This window comes from Electrona antarctica (assembly GCF_951216825.1).
Source record: "Electrona antarctica genome assembly, chromosome: 14".
NCBI lineage: Eukaryota > Metazoa > Chordata > Actinopteri > Myctophiformes > Myctophidae > Electrona > Electrona antarctica.
In genome coordinates, this window is record NC_136795.1 from 9,647,337 (window position 1) to 9,666,916 (window position 19,580).

The 19,580-nt window shown below is 41.5% G+C and overlaps 2 protein-coding genes across 3 annotated transcripts; one reads left to right on the plus strand and one right to left on the minus strand.

The window, feature by feature from the left end:
* Window positions 1-1,509: 1,509 nt before the first annotated feature.
* On the minus strand, window positions 1,510-6,685 carry eci1 (enoyl-CoA delta isomerase 1). The gene is made up of 7 exons (XM_079521428.1): window positions 6,565-6,685; window positions 5,791-5,916; window positions 5,243-5,370; window positions 4,303-4,449; window positions 3,722-3,843; window positions 2,508-2,686; window positions 1,510-1,938 (listed from the first exon to the last, which is right to left on the minus strand). The coding sequence occupies exons 1-7, from the start codon at window positions 6,602-6,604 to the stop codon at window positions 1,772-1,774; spliced, it is 909 nt and encodes a 302-aa protein (XP_079377554.1). The 5' UTR covers window positions 6,605-6,685; the 3' UTR covers window positions 1,510-1,771.
* Window positions 6,686-7,246: 561 nt separating this feature from the next.
* On the plus strand, window positions 7,247-18,613 carry naa60 (N-alpha-acetyltransferase 60, NatF catalytic subunit). 2 transcript variants are annotated; one of them, XM_079521432.1, is made up of 7 exons: window positions 7,247-7,471; window positions 9,532-9,645; window positions 10,218-10,347; window positions 12,160-12,256; window positions 13,202-13,436; window positions 14,280-14,451; window positions 15,087-18,613. In XM_079521432.1, exons 2-6 carry the CDS (start codon window positions 9,536-9,538, stop codon window positions 14,434-14,436), a joined length of 729 nt encoding a protein of 242 aa, XP_079377558.1. In that variant the 5' UTR covers window positions 7,247-7,471; window positions 9,532-9,535; the 3' UTR covers window positions 14,437-14,451; window positions 15,087-18,613. The 2 variants fall into 2 exon arrangements, with proteins under 2 accessions (XP_079377558.1, XP_079377557.1); XM_079521431.1 differs by having other exon boundaries at window positions 14,280-14,445; window positions 15,079-18,613.
* Window positions 18,614-19,580: the final 967 nt, after the last annotated feature.

Below are 19,580 nucleotides of genomic sequence, written 5' to 3' on the forward strand. Positions count from 1 at the left end.
TGAGAAGTATGTATGAGACTAATATCACTGCATAGATATTAGTCTGGAAATTTGGTGTGTAAGATTTATTTCCAAGGGGCGGTTACAAACAGATTCCAATTTCCAACATCACAGCAAAAAAGTCTCACATTGAATAGTGGGCTCTGATTGGTCACCCACAACTCTGGGGTGAGTGAAATGTAATTCAAACTGAGGAGTGCCAGACCAATCTCCCCAGGGATTTCTTTTTTTTTTTTAACCGCAGATTCGTCTGGTTTCCAGGCTAATGAGACGGAAGTAATGTTCAAAGAGGTTTATTTGCAAGAAGTCAAAGACACACCACAAAAACAAACCACGTGTGTGGTTGGTAGGGGGGGGGGTTAAACCATATGAAACACATTTAGGCTACTGTATTTGGATCCATAAAACCAGAATACCACAAATTCCACACATAATTTCAGAGTGCGGTCAAGACAGCAGTTTAACATGTATGTCTTCTGTCTTTTCTTTTTGAGACCCCCGAGAATGGACTAGGCACACAGTATTCTATAAATTGAAGCTTATTCTGCAATTGAACCTTTTGTAAGTTGCCACCTCATACAGTGAGGTCAAAATTGTAAATACAACATGAATATGGATAGCCTGAGCAGGTCCAGCATTCCCACTTTATGAATGGGCCGTCCAGTGTCAGTCATGAACAATGACAATATTTCACAGTGAAGTGGGTATAGGAATCATCCATTACTCTTCAGCCTAGGGTTACACACTTGTTAGATTGGCAGTTATGATTGGAGGTCAATCTCAACAGTCTTTTAACAAGCAATCAAATGTGAGTGAATGTACCGAGTACTAGTTGACATTAAAGTAACCTTGTGAAAAACAAACTCACTTTCTAGTCCAGACTGTTGAAGCAAATACATCTGTTGAAAGATAAGAGTTGGCCACCACACTATAGAGATACACCCCAAATGACATGACATTTTTTAGCACCTGAAAACAAAATAGTTATATCTTGCATTTATTCAAGGCGTTTAACATAGATTGTGCATTACATTCACCCATTCATACCTCATACCGGCCAATGTTAAGGACCTGGTGATTCTGGCAATACAAATGACTTGGTCTCTTTATCACTAGTTTAACTGTTTTCAACACTGTTGTAGCTTACAATGAAAACACTCTGATTACTTCAGGGACTAACCCGGAGAAAGACATACAGATCTTCTTGTAGATCATTTAATCAGCAAATACCTCAAACTGACTGCTTGCAGTCTTGTCTTGTTTGTAGATTATATCTTAATCAACTAAATGTTTCTCTGTCCCAGAGAGAATTTATTCATCTCTTCTCTTCGTCCATTACTGAGAGCAACGGCTTTCTGAAGAAGCTGGCTTAAGCACGAGTGTGTCTCAGCATTTGAAATGTTAACCGTTATATCTAACTAGAGATCTACAAACAGAATAATTCTTATTGCATTCAGTTGACACTCTGATTATGCAGTAGAACAAGAATGGAAGGTTATTAACGAAATCGACAGTACTGGGTGTCCTTAAACCAGTGTAGAAGAACTATTCATTTTAATCAGAGAAAAATAATAATACAATCAGTATTGGCTGGAAAACTGCCAATCCGACAAAAATGTCTCCTAGTAAGATCACTTGTTTTAAGGATGGCATGGTGGCTCTGTGGTTTCGGATATTGCTTTACAGCATTGTGTATCGAATGCAAGAGTGAGTACAAAATGTATGTATGCATGGCTGAGTATTTTGCACGTGTATCGTCTTCCTCTGTTCTCTAGGCCTTTCTCTTCTTCAGCATCTCCAGATACATGCGGAGTGACTTCTGGATGGAGTCTTTGGTGATGAAGCTAACAAAGTTGTGGATGTCTGGCTCCCTGTTGGATACCAGCTTGTCAATGGTGGGCTTCCTCATCATGGACTTGCTGAGCTGCCTGGCATGGTCTGAGGGAAAACAGAAAGGAAGAAAGAGTTAAGACAAAGGGTTTTGACGCTCATTTAAAACCCTATTATCTCGAACACCCAAGGCTGAATGAATGCTTCAAAAAATGCTAAGGGGATATTACATTATTACTACCATTAATAACCTATATGCAGGGCAGGCAAACTTTTCAAATATTCATTCTGCCTATGAGAGCGTTTTCTGCCAATGCATTTCAATGGGAATGGAGTGGTTTGCTGCCATTCGTGGATTTCTGCAAAAGATTCCCATTCTGCCATTCCCATTGAAATGCATTGGTAGAATCCGCCCTCATAGGTAGAATAAAAGTGTGGTGTGACTGTGCCGGGTGTGCCCTTAATATAAGTAGAATGTGAGGGGTCAAACTAGGGTTTTTTCATGATTCTGAATCCATTGCAAGCATTTTGTTTTGCACGAAAAACACTCCTTTGGCTAAAAACAGCCATAGCAACTTTTCCAGGTCATCACATTTGTGATGATGGCTATTTTCTGATAATATTGGACAGACGGACAGACAGACAGACACACGCACAGGCGAGCTGTTGTGCTCTACCTGGTATGGCCAGCCACTTGGCCATGTTCTGCGTGGCAGTAGAGAGAACTTGGTCCTCTGGCACCAGCTGGTCCACCAGGCCGATCTTCAGGGCCTCTGGAGCGCTGTACAGAAGGCCCAACTCTAGAGCCAGCTCTGTGGTCCGAGGGCCCACCGTGTTCACCATGGTGTCCTTGAACCTGACACGGAAACACCATACAGGAAACATTGTTCAAAGTAACATGTCTGTTTTAGTTTTGATTGTATTGTTTATGCAACATCCAAGCTCTATTCTGATTACGTTCATTTAAAAAAGAAAATGGATTCTGTGAGTTGTACGCTATTACTCCTTATATATTTAACACTGTTTTTTGTTTTTATGTTATGTATATTCACATTAGTATCTTGGAATACATTGTGATAAGGATAGGCACTAATAAGCTATAAGCTTCTGCCTATACCTTTTCGATCACCTTAAAAGTACTGTTTAATTTGTAATGTCTCTCTGAAAAAGGAGAAAGACCGAAATAAACTATTCATTCAAAAACAAATTTTATGGATATTGTATGCAATGTAAGTTTTACATAACTTATACAGTTGTCATATGAGCTTTAGCCACTTTAATTTACTTTTACTATTTCCCAACAGTGTTTTCAGCAACAAATAATAAACAAAGTCTATCTGAATCCAAACATGTATCTTTGTGAAGAGCATAGAATTACACAAGACAAAAATGGTGTGGCCTGGCCACCACAGACATAAATGGAAAGACACGTCAACGGCCACTGGGGCCATACATCAACATCGCTGCCATATTATCCAGGTCATCTTGCCATAGCTCCACTGCAAGACATAATATTATGCTTGAGTTGTAGAAGTGCATGAGATTAAAACATTGGTATTTAATTTACAATTACTGTTATCATCTATGATAAAAGTGTTTGGTATAAAAAACCCACATTTTTATTTGACAAAGTATCCTATATCATAACATAACAATATGTAACAAACCAAACTGCTTTAAAATCGGTTGAGAATTCAGTGAGTTTTTAAATTGTGGATGATATTTAGGAATATTAAATGGAGCATACAGGCTTTAGGAGGCAAAGTTGGACATGGACAATATGTGTGTTGTCTACGTGTGTATATACTGTATAGTATATCTATAGTGGTCACCACTGCTAACAGAGCCTTTAGCCATCATTAGCTAGAAGCCATTCTGTCCTAAGCCTCACCAGAATGGCGCTACAATGCCCAGCTTCGTTTCGTTGAGGCCGATGTTGTAACGAGGGTTTTCAGCCATGATTCGGTAGTCACACGCTATAGACATCAGACAACCTCCGGCAGGACTGGAACCCTGTGGACAGGACGGATGGGAGAGAAAATGAGAAGGAAATCAAAGCATACAAAATCTCTATCACACATGGATACACATACTCACAGAATGCATAGCAGTATAGCAGAATGCCTTGCCCCCTTCCCTCAAAACAAGCAGATCACTGGTTTCCTTTAAAAAGGGTCTGAAAACTCACCTGTCACTGTCATCAGGTCAAAGGGAGAGAAGGTGATTGGCTCCCCCCTCCCCCCTTTATGTTTATTAATGTATTTCTATTCCAACCTGTACATGTAGATTTAATGTGTTTGAGAAACGTATTGTTTTGTCGTCACTGTTGTCATTGTGAATGAATGCATAGGACCCGAATGGAAACAAGACCGCAAGGTCTTTCTTCGGTGCTGTCCTTTTGGACCAATGCTGTGCTTTACTCTACCCTGTACTGTTTGCATTTTTTTTGTCTATCAATCAAAAGTCACTCACATTGATTGCTGCTATGGTGACCATATTGGATCCGTAGAGTTTCAGCCACATCTCCTGGACAGCCTTCCAGAACACTCCGCAGCTTTCTGGAGTCTTCCCATACATTTCCAAGATGTCCAGCCCTGCTGAGAACACCTTCGGTAGACTCTGAGTCCAAATGGAAAGGAATAACACAGACAATAACACAGGAATAACACAGACAATAACACAGGAATAACACAGACAATCAAACACACTTCTTCTTACACGATAAGACAAAACGTATGATGGAATGCATTGTACATACAGTACAAGCTCTTTTCCAGCTCTTTTTCCTACCTCAGTGTGATGTGATTTGATAAGGGATATATTGTGAAATGAAAATTCTATTTGGGCCTCAGAAAATGCCTTCAAAGTGAGCGGTCTGGGCACCTAGTGCAGCCTGACAGCACATTGAAGGTTCGAGTGCCGTTCCTGATGAACTTTGCTGTATGTCACTCGCCGTCTCTTTCCCCTCATTTCCTGTCTGTCTCCACTTTCCTCTATCAGTAAAGGCAAACTGTATGCAGTTCTTGAAATGTCGTCAAACTGAAGTCAACAGCGACTGCACTTTTTTTTTTGGTAACTATTAGTGTCCTTGTTCTTCCAAGAAAACAATCAATGTGTTTCACATTAGGGGGGAAAAGCATACTAGGGCATTCACTTCTAGTCATTTTTACTAGTTGACTAGTTGCCTAGTTTACTAGTCGAATAGTTGTTTAACTACCTATTGTGTAAAAAAAAAAGCAAAAAGAAATATATATATATTTGTACATTGGTGAATATAACTATAATCTACCTGATCTTGAGGCCTTTCTCATCAACTACTAGTTAACTAGTACCAACAAGGTCGACTAGTGGATTTACTAGTCGACTATTGCTTAATGCCCTAAAGCATACTATCGCTGAGCTGATGCTTTACCGAGGTGATGATGAGGCCTCTGCAGCTCTTGTCCATCTCCAGCTTCTCCAGGCTGATGCTGAACTCTGTGAGGAAGTCCAGACTCATACTGTTGACCGGAGGACTCTGCAGATACATTGTTGCCACACCTGGAGCGCCAAGGGAGGAGAAATGTAAGAATAATATGGGACAGAATCAGAGATACGGTATAAATGGGTGGCGGCCTTCAACATATTCGTTCACTTTACAGGAGACACTGGAGTAACCCGTTAACACTCGGAAAGCATCCGTGTCATTTTATATTTTAACCACTTCAACTATTATTTTATACTTTGGCTATTCAAAAATAGCAGATATACAAGCTTGTGGATATGCTATTTTTTTTTTTTAATCGTGAAAGTCTTTGCTTCTGTAGGTCCCTGGAAAAACATATTTTTGAGATAGATATCATTTTGGGTGTCTTGACATGAAAAATCCACAGATAGCAACATGCGCTTTTCAGAAAAAAGGCAATTGTAGAATCAGCCTCAGTCAGGTCTTAATGGGTAAAAAAAAAGCCTTGCTTATACCTGTGTTGCTGTCAAAATCCACTTTGATCTTGGATGAGGTGCTGCTGTTCCTCTGCTGAGACAGGAGGTAGGGAGACACACACACTCTGCCATGTCTGCTAGAAGAAGACAGCTGAGACAAGAGACCTGGGGCAGAAAACAAAACAAATTAATTGTACAGTATTCTGTACTGTACTTTATACCAGTAGTATATAGTCATACCATGGTGCTAGTCACAAGTAATAACTTGACACAATAACATACATATGTATCATATATGTATGGCACATCTGTACAGCCGAAAGTAGTGTAGTATTTGTTGATTGATCTGTGCAGAGGCCAACAAATAATATGTTTATTATTATTAAATTAAATCAAAAGACTAATTGTAAATCAGCATCCCCAATACTTCTTATCTCAGCTGATGCCCCCTCAATACTGCAGAGAACTTTGAAAGGTCGAAGTGACACATTCAAAAGAACTGGAGGTGACATTTCGTAAAACGTTACAAACTTTATTGGAAGGATGCATGCAGTAGTATACGACTCTAGGAATCATGCTTTTTCAATCCCTGTTCAAATCCAGGTCACACACTTGTTTGCAGACAACTGTGAAAATGACTACGCACGAACTTTGCCCCAGTTTAAAATACATGGCTGCAAGGGGGGGATGCTAACTGACTAGCACTGTCAACTACTATCCTTTTTAAGACATGACGTTAGCATTGAATGCGTATTGGGCTGCTAAACTAACCAGGTCGCGTTTGTCTTGCCTTTTAGTAATATGCAAACGTACCTAAGCCGCACTTTGCTGAATTTCTTAAAGCACTGGCCATCTCGTCCCGTCAAGATCACACAACACAACACAACAACCAACAGTGAGCTACTTACTTCCGTAAGGCGTGGCCAAATGACTAAGATCTGTAATGTGATTGGTCTTCACTGGTCTTGCATATAAAGGCATAATAATAACAACAAAAAGTGAAAGTTAGTAGCCTATGTATATTTGCAATTATAGTATGTCATACACAATTATGAGGATTGATTCATTCATTCATTGATTGAATACTTTATTAGACAGAAATGAAAACAGCACGAGGTGCAGCCATGACATTTGAGATAAAAGGATAACACAAAAAGGTCATGCATGGGACTTGTCTTCCATTGTGGTCCTATATATTCAATTCATCAACATCATACCATAAAAAATAATCAAATCAATGTTTATAGATGTTCATCACACATCATTATAAATGCTATGCAGCTTCATGTGTAGGATGAACATGAACTTGATATCTAATAACTCTATGGTTGAACTTAGCCTTGGATCAAGACTACCACGTGCATTTTTTATAGAGTGTGACCTTTACTTTCGTATCTATGATAGATATATGCAAATGCCAACATACCTGATTGATCCAAAGATTGATCTTCCGTTTACGTCGACGTCTTCCGGGAAACGAGCACAAACAGGAAGACAACAGCCAGCTGTCAAAGCAGCAGCAGGCAGAAGGCAGGGTGCTCCACAGTTATCTGTGATAGCTTCAGTGTCCAGAGGTTTCCACACTGGAATGAAGGCAACACATTGAACACACAATCAACCTGTGTGTCATCATGGTGCGTCCGGAGTAGAGTACCAAAGAGATAACCCAAAATACTACGTTATTAAACTGACGTTCCTCTGGTTCGGGCGCTGAAGCAAGGTACGTTAGCTTAGCAGCACATTTATTAGCTGAGTAGCTACGTTAACGTTGGTCTATTCATGTAAGTTTCAAAACATCAACATGTTAAATGTTGGGAAGATAATTCCACAGAATCATCTATATCGATGTAATAAGCTGTACAGATGTCTGTCTTCAATAACCTATAACGTTACAAATTAAACCATGGAGGGATAGCGTTTGTAATATAGCTATACATCTTTGAACTATCTAAAGATTAAAGAAGTGCAGATACATTTGGATTGTCGAGATAATGGCTACATGCAGTGAGTACATGCATCGAATATTGACACAAATATATATTCTATATTGTTATAGAAAACGAGCAAGCTATTTTGTTAGTTAAAACACTCTCACATCTCCACTACCATTATGAATTTACTTCAGTCATCTGTAAATTAAATATTTTGAATAGTTGATTTCTATACCTCTTAAATATTGTATTGAGTTAAGTTTTCTTCCGGAAACCTGACTTTAATCAAATGAGCTACCTGTCGTTTTATTGATGACAACTGCAAGAAGATGATGATTACACATGTACACAGAACAATACACTACAGACTACAGTATCTAACTATCTCAAGTATATGGTTATCTAGCCCTGAAATATTACTGTCATGAATAATCATGAGCGTCATGTCAACCATGGCCAATGGTTATCCTATTGTAATAGAAGGGCATGTGGGGGTACATACATCTCAGCATAACTGCATAACTGCATAACAGCATAATGTGGCTCAAAAGGTAGGGCAGGTAGAGCAGGTCGAGCAGGTCGTCCAATGATCCATGGGTCGGCGGTTCGAATCCCGGCTCCTCCTGGCTACATGTTGAAGTGTCCTTGGGCAAGACACTGAACCCCAAATTGCTCCCGATGTGCTGGTTGGTACCTTGCATGGCTTCCGCCGCAATCGGTGTATGAATGTGTGAATGGGTGAATGTAATGCACAATCTATGTAAAGCGCCTTGGATAAAGGTGCTATATAAATGCACCATTTACCATTTACTCTGAGAGTGTACACAAAATATAATGTTACCAAATGGTCCCACTAATGCATTATTAATAACACTGATGATTTGACTGTGTGTACATGGTCATACAATGAGCCAAGAGCCAATAGTGATGTAGTGAACTAGTTGACTCATTATTGTCAGCTAGCCTACAGCAGACCGATGATAGTGCCTTTCTTGAGTTAAATATACAATATAGATCTCAAGGCAGCATCAATATAACGTGATACTTTCTGCATGCTTGTAGATATGTCCTTGCATGAATTGCATCAGCTTTCTTTTGATTTGTGTAAAGATTAATTCATGCCATCATTGCCATGTTGGCAATTCAGACAGCCTGCTTTAGTGATGCGCTGGCGGCCATAGCTGAATTGGCAGAGAGACAGCCTGGGAAGCAGGCTAGGTTCAATTCCTGGCCCTGGCTAAATGAGTCAACTCGACTGTCGAGGTGACCATGAGCAAGACACTTAATCCTATCTGCTCCCCCATGCGCTCCTCTGTGGGCAGCACTCAGCGGAGTGAATCCGAGAACTGTATTTCCCCTGTGGCATCAAATGGGTCTAATTAATTTCTTATTGATTGATGCCAATGTGAATGATTAACATGGTCCTGCCTACTACGCATTGCAAATGCTTCCCCATTGGTCTGTCACTACTGTCAGAAAGAAAGCCTACTCACAAAAGGTGACCGGGCCTTTGCACTCAGAGCCCCAACTCTTTGGAATGCCCTCCCCCTCGAGATAAGGCTTGCAGAATCCGTCCCCCGCTTCAAATCCCTCCTAAAAACTCACTTTTATAAAGCTGCTTTTAACACCTAAACGTTTTCTAAACATTCCCTATTGTTCTTATGTCCTACTGCATTTCTGTACATTGCCTGTTCTTTATTTTTATTATATGTAAACTGTTGTTTATGGTGTGCACTGCATTTGTTCTTATTTTTTTTGTAAAGCACTTTGTAACCTCGTTTTGAAAGGTGCTATATAAATAAAGGTTTATTATTATTATTATTATGATGTGCTCCATTGGTCTGTCCAGGTGAATGACCGACGTGGTGCCTCCCACTGCTCTCAGCGAAGTCCAGCTCCGGCTCCTCTGCCAGGATGACATAGAGAGCGTCAAGCTGCTCTGTGGCGATTGGTTCCCCATTGAGTGAGTAACATGCGTTCAATATGTTAAAAACATACAATTTGTTCTCCTCTTCTTTAGGGGTGCACGCTACGCTACCGGTTATATTGTTGCATCTTTATTCTGCTCATGCTGTGGCATGCCAATAAAATCACAAACAGATTCCAACTGCAGTGTATTCTGGGCCATGCCACTAATAACTCAAGGGTGAGGGGTTTAATTCCTTCTGTAATTCAAGGACTAGAGCGTCACACCGACAGAGGTAATTGTTTTATTCTCCACGTAGCTAAAATGAGATTGAGCGAAGCCATGGGGGGGGGGGGGGGGGGGGGTTAGTTCTCTTTGTATCCTCAAGTGTGGTTGGATCATTACAAAAAAGAAGGAAAAAAATGTAATTGTTTTTTTTTCTCAATAGTGTGAAATGGAGTAGCTTAGTTGCCGGTTCAATTCACATTGTACCTCAAAGGGTCATAGTAGCTCAGTGCCTATAGGGCTGTTATCTTAAGCGTCCAACATGTAGTAAGTCATTCTAAATGGTAGAGACACGCATGCACAGTGCACACTCACACCATTAAACTCCCGGAACTGCCCTCCAGGTACCCAGACTCATGGTACGAGGACATCACCTCCAACAAGAAGTTCTTCTCCCTGGCAGCCACCTTCAAAGGAGGCATCGTGGGAATGATTGTGGCCGAAATCAAAGGCCGGACCAAAGTACACAAAGAGGTACCAAGTTCATTTGTGATAAACACATATACATATTCACTGTACACACTGTTCACAGTATACAAGGCTGTTAAACTGTTGTATGTTGGGGAGCACGTGGCGCAATCGGTAGCGTTGTCGCCTCACAGCTGGAAATTCCTGGGTTCGATTCCTGCTGGGGATGCTGTGGGTGCTGTGGGGCGTGTTCTCACCTCTGCGTCATCAGCGCCCATACCGGTGGGGTTGGCGAAAGGGCCTTTTTTTGGAGTTTGCATGTTCTCCCCATGTCCCCTATGGTACGTACCCTCACAAAAAACATGCAGTAATCCTGGTCTCTAAACTGCCTCCCCCTGGTTAGCCGGGGTGCCTGATGGAGGGGAAAGGAACTGGTTGGAATAACGTCTTCCTTCCACGCGCTACATCCAACCGGGGAAACTCCCCCCTGTCAGGTGAAAAGAAGCAGCTTGGACGCTCATGCATTGAAGGAAGCATGAGGTCAGTCCGTTGCTCTCCCCAGGTTGGCGGAGGGAGTGTAGATAATTGACACTGGGTGAAAAAATGGGATAGAAAAAAAAATGTTGAGAGAATGCAGTCTTTGTACATGTGATTACCAAAACAGATAATTGAGTTGTCCACTGGGCACTGCAGAATTTAAATCAGATTAGATTTTGAAGATACAGCAACACTGTAATAAACACAAATAATTGCAGGTTACCTGTCAAATGTTGCTGGTGGATTTGACCAACTTAAAGTATTAATTGCACTATGTGCAAGCATTTGGCTTGGGCCTGTGCCTAATCCCATTTGATTAAGGTGCCTATAAGCTTTGCCAGTGTCTTAAAATGGAACTGACATTCTAGATTCTGTTTTTAGTCAGTTGCTAATTAGACACCAACAGATGTCCTTGACTGTGTTGAGAAAGGGAAGGATCCAGGAGGGGAGGGAGTGGGAAGAAAATAATGATTGGAAGGAGAAGGTGGGGCCAGGGGAGCTAAGGACGAGGTGATGGCTGAGGGATGGAAAATGGGGACAAGATGACAGGGTGGATGAACAGAGCGACAAATGCAGTGTCTGGAAGAAGATGGAAGGTAGATGTTTTAAAGGAATTGTGTGTGTGTGTGTGTGTGTGTGTGTGTGTGTGTGTGTGTGTGTGTGTGTGTGTGTGTGTGTGTGTGTGTGTGTGTGTGTGTGTGTGTGTGTGTGTGTGTGTGTGTGTGTGTGTGTGTGTGTGTGTGTGTGTGTGTGTGTGTGTGTGTGTGTGTGTGTGTGTGTGTGTGTGTGTGTGTGTGTGTGTTCCGCCGTAGTCTGAAAACCCACCTCTTCAGACTCCACCATGGCCCGTAGCACTTGCCCTAGCCTAGCCCCTTAGATAGCACATTATGTAGACTTAGATAGTATTTTAAACAGACTTATAGCTTGTTACGTAGACAGCTCTAGAATTGCATTTTATGTAGTCATAGCACTTTATAGTACACATGTATAATATATAATATAGTATAGTTTACATAGATACTCCACTGTTACGTTCTTAGTTTACGCATGATTCATGATAACTACTTTTTTATATATGTGATGTATGCCATGCTTTTGTTATTGCTTAATGTAAATCGCTCTGGATTAAGAGCGTCTGCTAAATGCCTAAATTGTAAAGTGTGTGTGTGTGTGTGTGTGTGTGTGTGTGTGTGTGTGTGTGTGTGTGTGTGTGTGTGTGTGTGTGTGTGTGTGTGTGTGTGTGTGTGTGTGTGTGTGTGTGTGTGTGTGTGTGTGTGTGTGTGTGTGTGTGTGTGTGTGTGTGTGTGTGTGTGTGTGTGTGTGTGTGTGTGTGTGTTTTAGGATGGGGACATCTTGGCCTCCAGTTTTCCTGTGGACACTCAGGTTGCCTATATCCTCAGTCTGGGAGTGGTCAAGGATTTCAGGAAACACGGCATTGGTACTATCATGACACACACACTAGTGTTACACAGTGTGTCACACACTGATTATGTGTTATCGGTATTAGCAGTGTTGACATGCATTGATTAATTGGTGTGAAAATGTAGACTGCAGCCACACACACACACACACACGCACGCATGCACGCGCGAGCGAGCGCACACACACACCTTTTTTTTTCTGATGCTATTTTAAAACTCTTAACACACCAAGCCTCTCATGGACTGTCCTGTCAGTTCAAAGCATGTTATTTACAGCTTTTTCTTGTTGAATGTTTTTGTATGTATAAGTGTGGGGTTTTGTGTGCCTTAAGATTTTCATTGTTCTTCTGGACATGGAATAATAATGGTTTGTTCAAACTAGCTTCCACATATCTTTCTCATTTCCCAGCTGTTATTTATTGTATCCTGAGAGCCATATTTAGCACAGCGCTACATTCTTTATGCCATGTTCTCAAAGTACCTGTAGGTGCTGGAAAAAAGTATCATATTGTGTTCAATGTGTTGTCTAATTTGCTGGTTTGATTTGGCATTAAGCATTGATGTTGTAAGTCTTGTCAATCAGTCAATCCGTTACATTATGTTATTCATAATTATTATTAAATATAAATATTAAATAAATAATACTTAGTAACTACCTACTGTACTTACAAAGTACAACCGTAGATTGAGCAGCGGTGAACTTGCCACGGCTGTGTGTTACTTCCGACAGTGACACCGGCATTTTTACCCCACTGTAATGATTCATACAGTATGAATCGGTCTTTACTCTTCTCTCTCCTGCCATGTGTTTGTCTTTTTGCTTACAATTTGGAATATAATTCCACTTAATTCTAACCAGTTCTCTCTCTCTCCCTCTGGCGCACGTGCGCTCGCTCGCTTGCACGCTTCTGTTTTTTCCACCCGACCCCGTCCCGTCCCGTCCCGTCCCTCCCTCTCCCCAGGCTCTCTGCTGCTGGACAGTTTGAAGGAGCACATCTCCACCATGGCCCAGGACCACTGCAAGGCCATCTACCTGCACGTCCTCACCACCAACACCACTGCCATCCACTTCTACGAGAACAGGGACTTCAGGCAGCACCACTACCTGCCATACTATTACTCCATACGAGGCGTACTCAAAGATGGCTTCACATATGTGCTGTATATCAATGGAGGCCACCCGCCCTGGACAATATTATATCCTTTTTGGAGTCATTTGATGTGTGTGTGTGTGTGTGTGTGTGTGTGTGTGTGTGTGTGTGTGTGTGTGTGTGTGTGTGTGTGTGTGTGTGTGTGTGTGTGTGTGTGTGAGTGTGAGTGTGAGTGTGTGTGCATGTGGCAAAGTGTGCCATCTTTGCTGCCCTATATGGCGGAGCTGCCACTGCTTGTGCCCATGGAGTGCTGAATGACATGTGTGTTGTATCATGAGGACATCCATGAGTTTGTGAATGTAACCTTACTGCACCTAAAATATTTGTGTTCCTGTATGCTTTCCCTGTGTGGGGACATAAATAATTTGTGTGCGTGTGCGTGTGCGTGTGCGTGTGCGTGTGCGTGTGTGTGTGTGTGTGTGTGTGTGTGTGTGTGTGTGTGTGTGTGCGCGTGCGTGTGCGCGCGCGCATGCACGCATGCATGCGTGCGCGCGCGCATGCACGCATGCATGCACTCATGTTTAGAAATGGGGGCATCCTGCAAATCCTACTGTAATTCGACTTATCAATTTTCACTTTAAAAATGATTGTGTCATAATTGAGGTTGGGGTAAAAATGACTATTAAAATATTTTCTGGTACATAATGTTTTTACATGGTTTAACATAACAGACAGTCAGGAAGACCAGGCTGACGAGGCTCGTATAATGTAATATTTTAGATATATTAGTTCTTGTTCATGGAAATTACACGCACTGCCGTGGAACAGTCATGAAAATGCAGTCGCAAAAGGAACCTTGCAAATACTCCCATTTCTTTGTGAATAGATAAAACTCGCAACAACAAACAAACGAGTGTGTTCCTGCTGCTTCCTTAACTCCCAGCCATACTGACTATATCCAGCACATCGGTTCAGCCCTGGCCAGCCTGAGTCCCTGTTCCATCCCACAGAGGCTGTACCGACAGGCCCAGTCTCTGCTCCGCTCCCTGCTCCCCTGGTCCAACATCGCCTCCAAGACTGGCATACAGTACAGCAGAACTATGTGACACTACATGGTATGTGTTTTTATTCCAAGAACGCCAGTTTAATAGGCATTAGGCACACTTAAAGCTGCTATGTCAAATTTTTAATGACTTTCTTTTTTTTTCTTTTTTATTCAGACAGCCAGCAATGGGTAGAATGCTCCCAAAAAAATTTAGTCTCTGTGACACATCTAGGGGCCGCAATCTGCATTCAAAGAAGCTTTGTCATTGGTCGAAAAAAAACCGGTCGCAATGACTAACCAATCAAGAAGCAGACAGGCAAATCGACCAATGACAAAGCTTCTAGGAAAATCTTTGAATGCAGATTGCGGCCCCTAGATGTGTCACAGAGACTACATTATTTTTGGGAGCGTTCTACCCATTGCTGGCTGTCTGAATAGCAAAAAAGGAAAAAAAAGAAAGGTCATTAAAATGTTGACATATTATTGCTTATAGCAGCTTTAAGTGATCATGCTACAACTCCGGCGTTATTTCAGAATGTTTTTGCGTGCTAGCCTTTTCTGTTCAGTCAGTAAGTCTCAGAATTAATTACATGACACGGTGTTAATCGGGGAGAAAGCCACAATTCTTTTTTTTTCTTTTTTTTTTAACACCTAAAGAATGCGTTTCTAATTTTCCTCTTTCTCTGTCTTCCCTTTTTTTCAGAAGTGCAGTCATGTGTTTTTCACCAGTCTTCCCACAGTTACTCCAGGAAACACACACATACACACACACACACACACACACACACACACACACACACACACACACACACACACACACACACACACACACACTGAGAAGTTGAGAACCCCATGAAGACTATGGGGTTAAGCCCTGCCTGTCTGTCTGTGTCCACCAACTACCATCACAGAGACTATGTATACTACATGTATATTACATACATAAACTAATATATAACTTTATCCACATGTATATGTGTATTTTATGCTGTTAGTAGTTGGACTATGCCCTTTCACTGTACAGACTGAATCATCGCCCCGGGACTGGAGTCCATTTGAGTTGGACACATTCTCTCCTAATGACGGATTCATCAGCAGTGGATTTGTGAATCAAACCATCGCTAAAGGGTAGAATATGAAACGTATTCATGCACAAACTCTTGAAGCAATGTTTTCTTTTTTTTGGGGGCGGGGGGGATATTTACCCCTCAATGGGGATATATAATTCTGAAGACTGAATCAGACAGATTAAGAATGGATGTAATTGCTGCCAGGTACAATGAATGTACAGGAAGAATTAGTCTAGCTGGCACACAGAGAGTAGTAATAACGGGACCTTACTGTATGTACAGACAGAAAGGTGTAACATCCTGAGTGTTCATTTAACTCTGTAATCTGTAACTTTCATGTCCTACCTGAGATCTGAGCACGTGTCTCCTCTTGTGCATGTGTTGAAGTTCTTATTACCACTGAGCTAATTGTTCAAACACCTTTTAAGGTGGCTGCACACTGGACACGTTTTTCGGAAAACCGATGGAGAAACGCCGAAAAACACACTCTGTGTGCAGGGACCTTTACTCAGGGGAGAAATTGAATTTGACCTTCAGGCAGTAGTACCACTTGTCAACCAGTAGTGGTCATTCCTTACCACAGGATCTACATTTATAAATGGAACAGCAGGGAGACTAAATACGTCCAGCAGTTGTGTTAGTTATATTGTACTAACATTCTCTACCATGCAGATTGGTCAAAATGACATTTTATTCCCTAAAACGTTACCTAGCGGAGCTTTAATTCTGAGAATGTACAGATGCAATTGGGTTACATCTGTACACTCTCAGAGTTACAAATGTTATTTTACTGTGTAGTGCAAGACTATAGACCATTGCCTCTGAATGTTGCCGATACGTCTTTCATACACAGTAAAATAGTGGTGATAAATAGTTTAGACTCCTGACATAAATGGAGTTTGTAACTTTGTAATTGGCCCCAGGCCTGGTTGCTGATGCACCTTGGCTGTAATATTGCTGCTACTGTAAAGAGCCTTCTATCGATTTATTTTTCTTTTAACCCTATGGCCCGGATTAGTTTCTTAGGTCTGACTGATTGTAGTAAAGAAGATATTCTGTAGGGAGATAGGCAGTCGAAATTGTCCCAACTTCAGATTCATACACAGTTCTGTGGATGTGGTATGTGTGCGTAGTTGAGCACACCAAACATGTAATGGTTAAAAACAAAATCTATATATATATACAGGAATTTGTTATGTTGGTGTGAGTGTATAGGAGTGAATGTAGCAGACCCAGTTTGTGTGTTTTTATATTGCACTGTAAAGGGCCGAAACACACTGCAGGAGTACAGCGCGTGTGCATCATAGAACATTTCAGTGTACGTGTTGACAACAGGTCAGACCGACCACACCGCTCACATGGGCTCTGGAGCGTATACTGCACTCAACCTAGAGTTTTGACGTGATGGCTAATTGTTCTTGCCGTCATGTCAAGAACAATGCTGATGCCACGCTAAGCTGATGCTTCTAGTGTGTTTCGGGCCTAAAACCAAGCCTTGTTTTCTGTTGACAATATGCCATGGTTTCAGTTATTCTGCATTCAGCACAGTGGCTTCTCAGATGGTTTCAGAACTCATGAGCTGTTCCACACCTCCACCATTTTTTAAGTGGTGCAACCACTTCATTAAGGAGCTACAGTATGTGTGTCTGTCCCTGGCTGGGTCCCTGGCTGGGTCCCTGGGTCCCTGGCTGGGTCCCTGGCTTGGACTGTCTGGGCACGAAAATAGCGTTTGGTTTGTTTTCACAACCAACCAGGGCCAGCACCCTGGGTGCGTTCCTGTGGGTCTGGAAGTTCCAGGGACCGCTACATGGAGTTGCACCACTTACTTCACACGGGTGTGATTTTTTATTTTTATTTTTTTTACTACTCATGATGAAAGCAATATTGATAAAAATGCCCAATGGGGAGGGATAGTAAAACCGGAGAAACATTTACCTTGTGGCGACATTGTTCTGGTGCCAGTAAGGAAAAGGGTTGGGGATAGTTTTAGTGCAAGAGATTGGAACTTTAGGGTCATGGTTGGGTTCGGGCGGAAGGTTAAGTAAAAATGCCATTGATTGCATGATGGCAGGGCTCATAGGAGGGAACAGATGGCAGCAGGATTTCCCCTTTCAAACTCCATTGTATTTCCAATGTGCTGCTTTTCATGTTGCATCTGTATACTCACAGTACACATGGAAATAAGATATAATGCTGTCTGGGCACCTCCAGTGCGTGGGGAGGGCTGATTTGTGGCACGGTCGGTGCCACAGGCAAATGACCATTGCCTGCCGAGGCAACATTTGTATCTTGCAGTGAAGGATGTGACGCATACAGAAATCGCTGTTTTTATAGTTGATTTGTTAATAATAAAAGAACAAGAAAGCTATCTGAGGTAAAGAGCCGTTTGTGTTTGTGAATGCAAGCTAGTTCTCCATCTCAATCATTCAAAGTAATACTGTAGTATCCTGTACTTGAGCCTCTGGCACATAGCCTTTGACCAGAACCAGGTGCAGTGCTGGAATAATGCACCAATCAATTTGTTAAACAACATATTTTTTAAACCTCTTTTAACCCTGACTTTATCGTTATATGTTCTATAATATATAATGAAAAATGTCTTATGTATATACGCTGTTTTTTGAAAACACATCGGGACCCATGTGGTGCAGTGATCACAAAGTGGTCAGCATCCAGCATGTTAAATAAAGAACACAATGGGTTCACAGCCCTGCCAGAGCATCTGAAGAGCCACTTTTTGGTCCCTACTCACTGGTTGAGAATTACTGAACTGCAGTGCCTGTTGTAGAGTCACTGCAGTTCCACAGCATCCTGCATGTCACCTGCATCAGCGCTATGGGATGTTCCAAACATTTCCTCTAGGTGACTCTAAGTTCAGAACACCAGGACATGGCACCAGTACAACATTACAGCAAGCATGTAAAAAGAATGTGACTTGCAATGGCTACAGATCGTGATGACCCATTTCAACAACAAAAAAACAGAGGGTGTAGTTAATGTAAATAAGAATTATATTAGGTAAATGTCCTTTTTTCAATCAGAAGATGGTTTTGATTTAATGTCTATAGCAGATTTTTCTGTTTTTTGTTTTACATCAATCACTGTTGTTTAATCTTTTTTGTTTGTTGAGGTAGGAACATTTTGTATGCTGAAGGTGTCCTTTCAATACAATAATTAATTGTTAATATCTTACATGCTTTTTGTGTTTTCTTATTAACATGAAATACTGTAGCTAGACTCCATTGCAGACACGTTGACGAAAATTTGTAATAGATTTGCATTAGGAACAGGAATAGACTTTCTTTCTATACAAATCTCATCCTAAAATGACAAAAAAAAAGTGCAGCCGTGCCCGGCAGCCGGCAAAAACTAGAGTTCTCAACAGGCCCGAAAATGAAGGCCCGGCCCTACCTGGGCCCTCATCAAACCCTGTACACTTAAGACACTGCTCCCTCTACCACCCTAAGATCACCATATATGGAGCCGACCTGTTCTGCCATTCCATATGTTGATCTGTACTCATCAAACCCTGTACACTCAAATCACGCTCCATATATGGCCAGTACATTATTCATTCCATATGTTGATCTGACCCCCCATGCCAAAGCGTCAGCGCTCGTCCAGCAGTCTGCCGTCACCCTGCAGGCAGATGCGTCCACGTGACCTGCGAGTTCGCTTCTCGCCCTCAGGACGTCTTACTGGTAGTATAGATAGATAGATAGATTATTTATTATTGTGTCATGCACCCAAGGCGCCCAGCCCACATGGACTTATAGGACACACCACAAATCATTGCGTCAGTATTGCATTGTGTACAGGAAACAGTTCTTTCTTTTCTTTTTCTTTTTTTTTTACACAAACAAAACATTCTGCCTTTTTTCCCACGCTTTGCATAAAAAGTCTGCTAAAGCAAAAATACCTTTCCTAAAACAAAATTCCAACTTTTCGTAGTCCTCTAACCAGAAAAAGTTAACACAGATAGTTGTCATTTTACAAAATAATACATGTCTTAGTTCTTCATATAATGGGCAGTAAAACAAAAAATGAATTTCATTTTCAATTTCTTTCAAATCACACAGTAAACATACTCTGTCCTCCTCAGGAGTACCAATGAATCTACCCGTTTCTAAAGCTA

Coding starts and splice junctions, on each gene's coding strand:
- eci1 (XM_079521428.1), bottom strand. CDS start 6,604: ATGGCCAGTGCTTTAAGAAATTCAGCAAAGTGCGGCTTAG. Junction 5,917..6,564: donor TTCAGCAAAGTGCGGCTTAG/GTACGTTTGCAT, acceptor TTTCTGCCCCAG/GTCTCTTGTCTCAGCTGTCT. Junction 5,371..5,790: donor GGATTTTGACAGCAACACAG/GTATAAGCAAGG, acceptor TTGGCGCTCCAG/GTGTGGCAACAATGTATCTG.
- naa60 (XM_079521432.1), top strand. CDS start 9,536: ATGACCGACGTGGTGCCTCCCACTGCTCTCAGCGAAGTCCAGCTCCGG. Junction 10,348..12,159: donor GGACCAAAGTACACAAAGAG/GTACCAAGTTCA, acceptor TGTGTGTTTTAG/GATGGGGACATCTTGGCCTC. Junction 13,437..14,279: donor CACCCGCCCTGGACAATATT/ATATCCTTTTTG, acceptor TCCCAGCCATAC/TGACTATATCCAGCACATCG.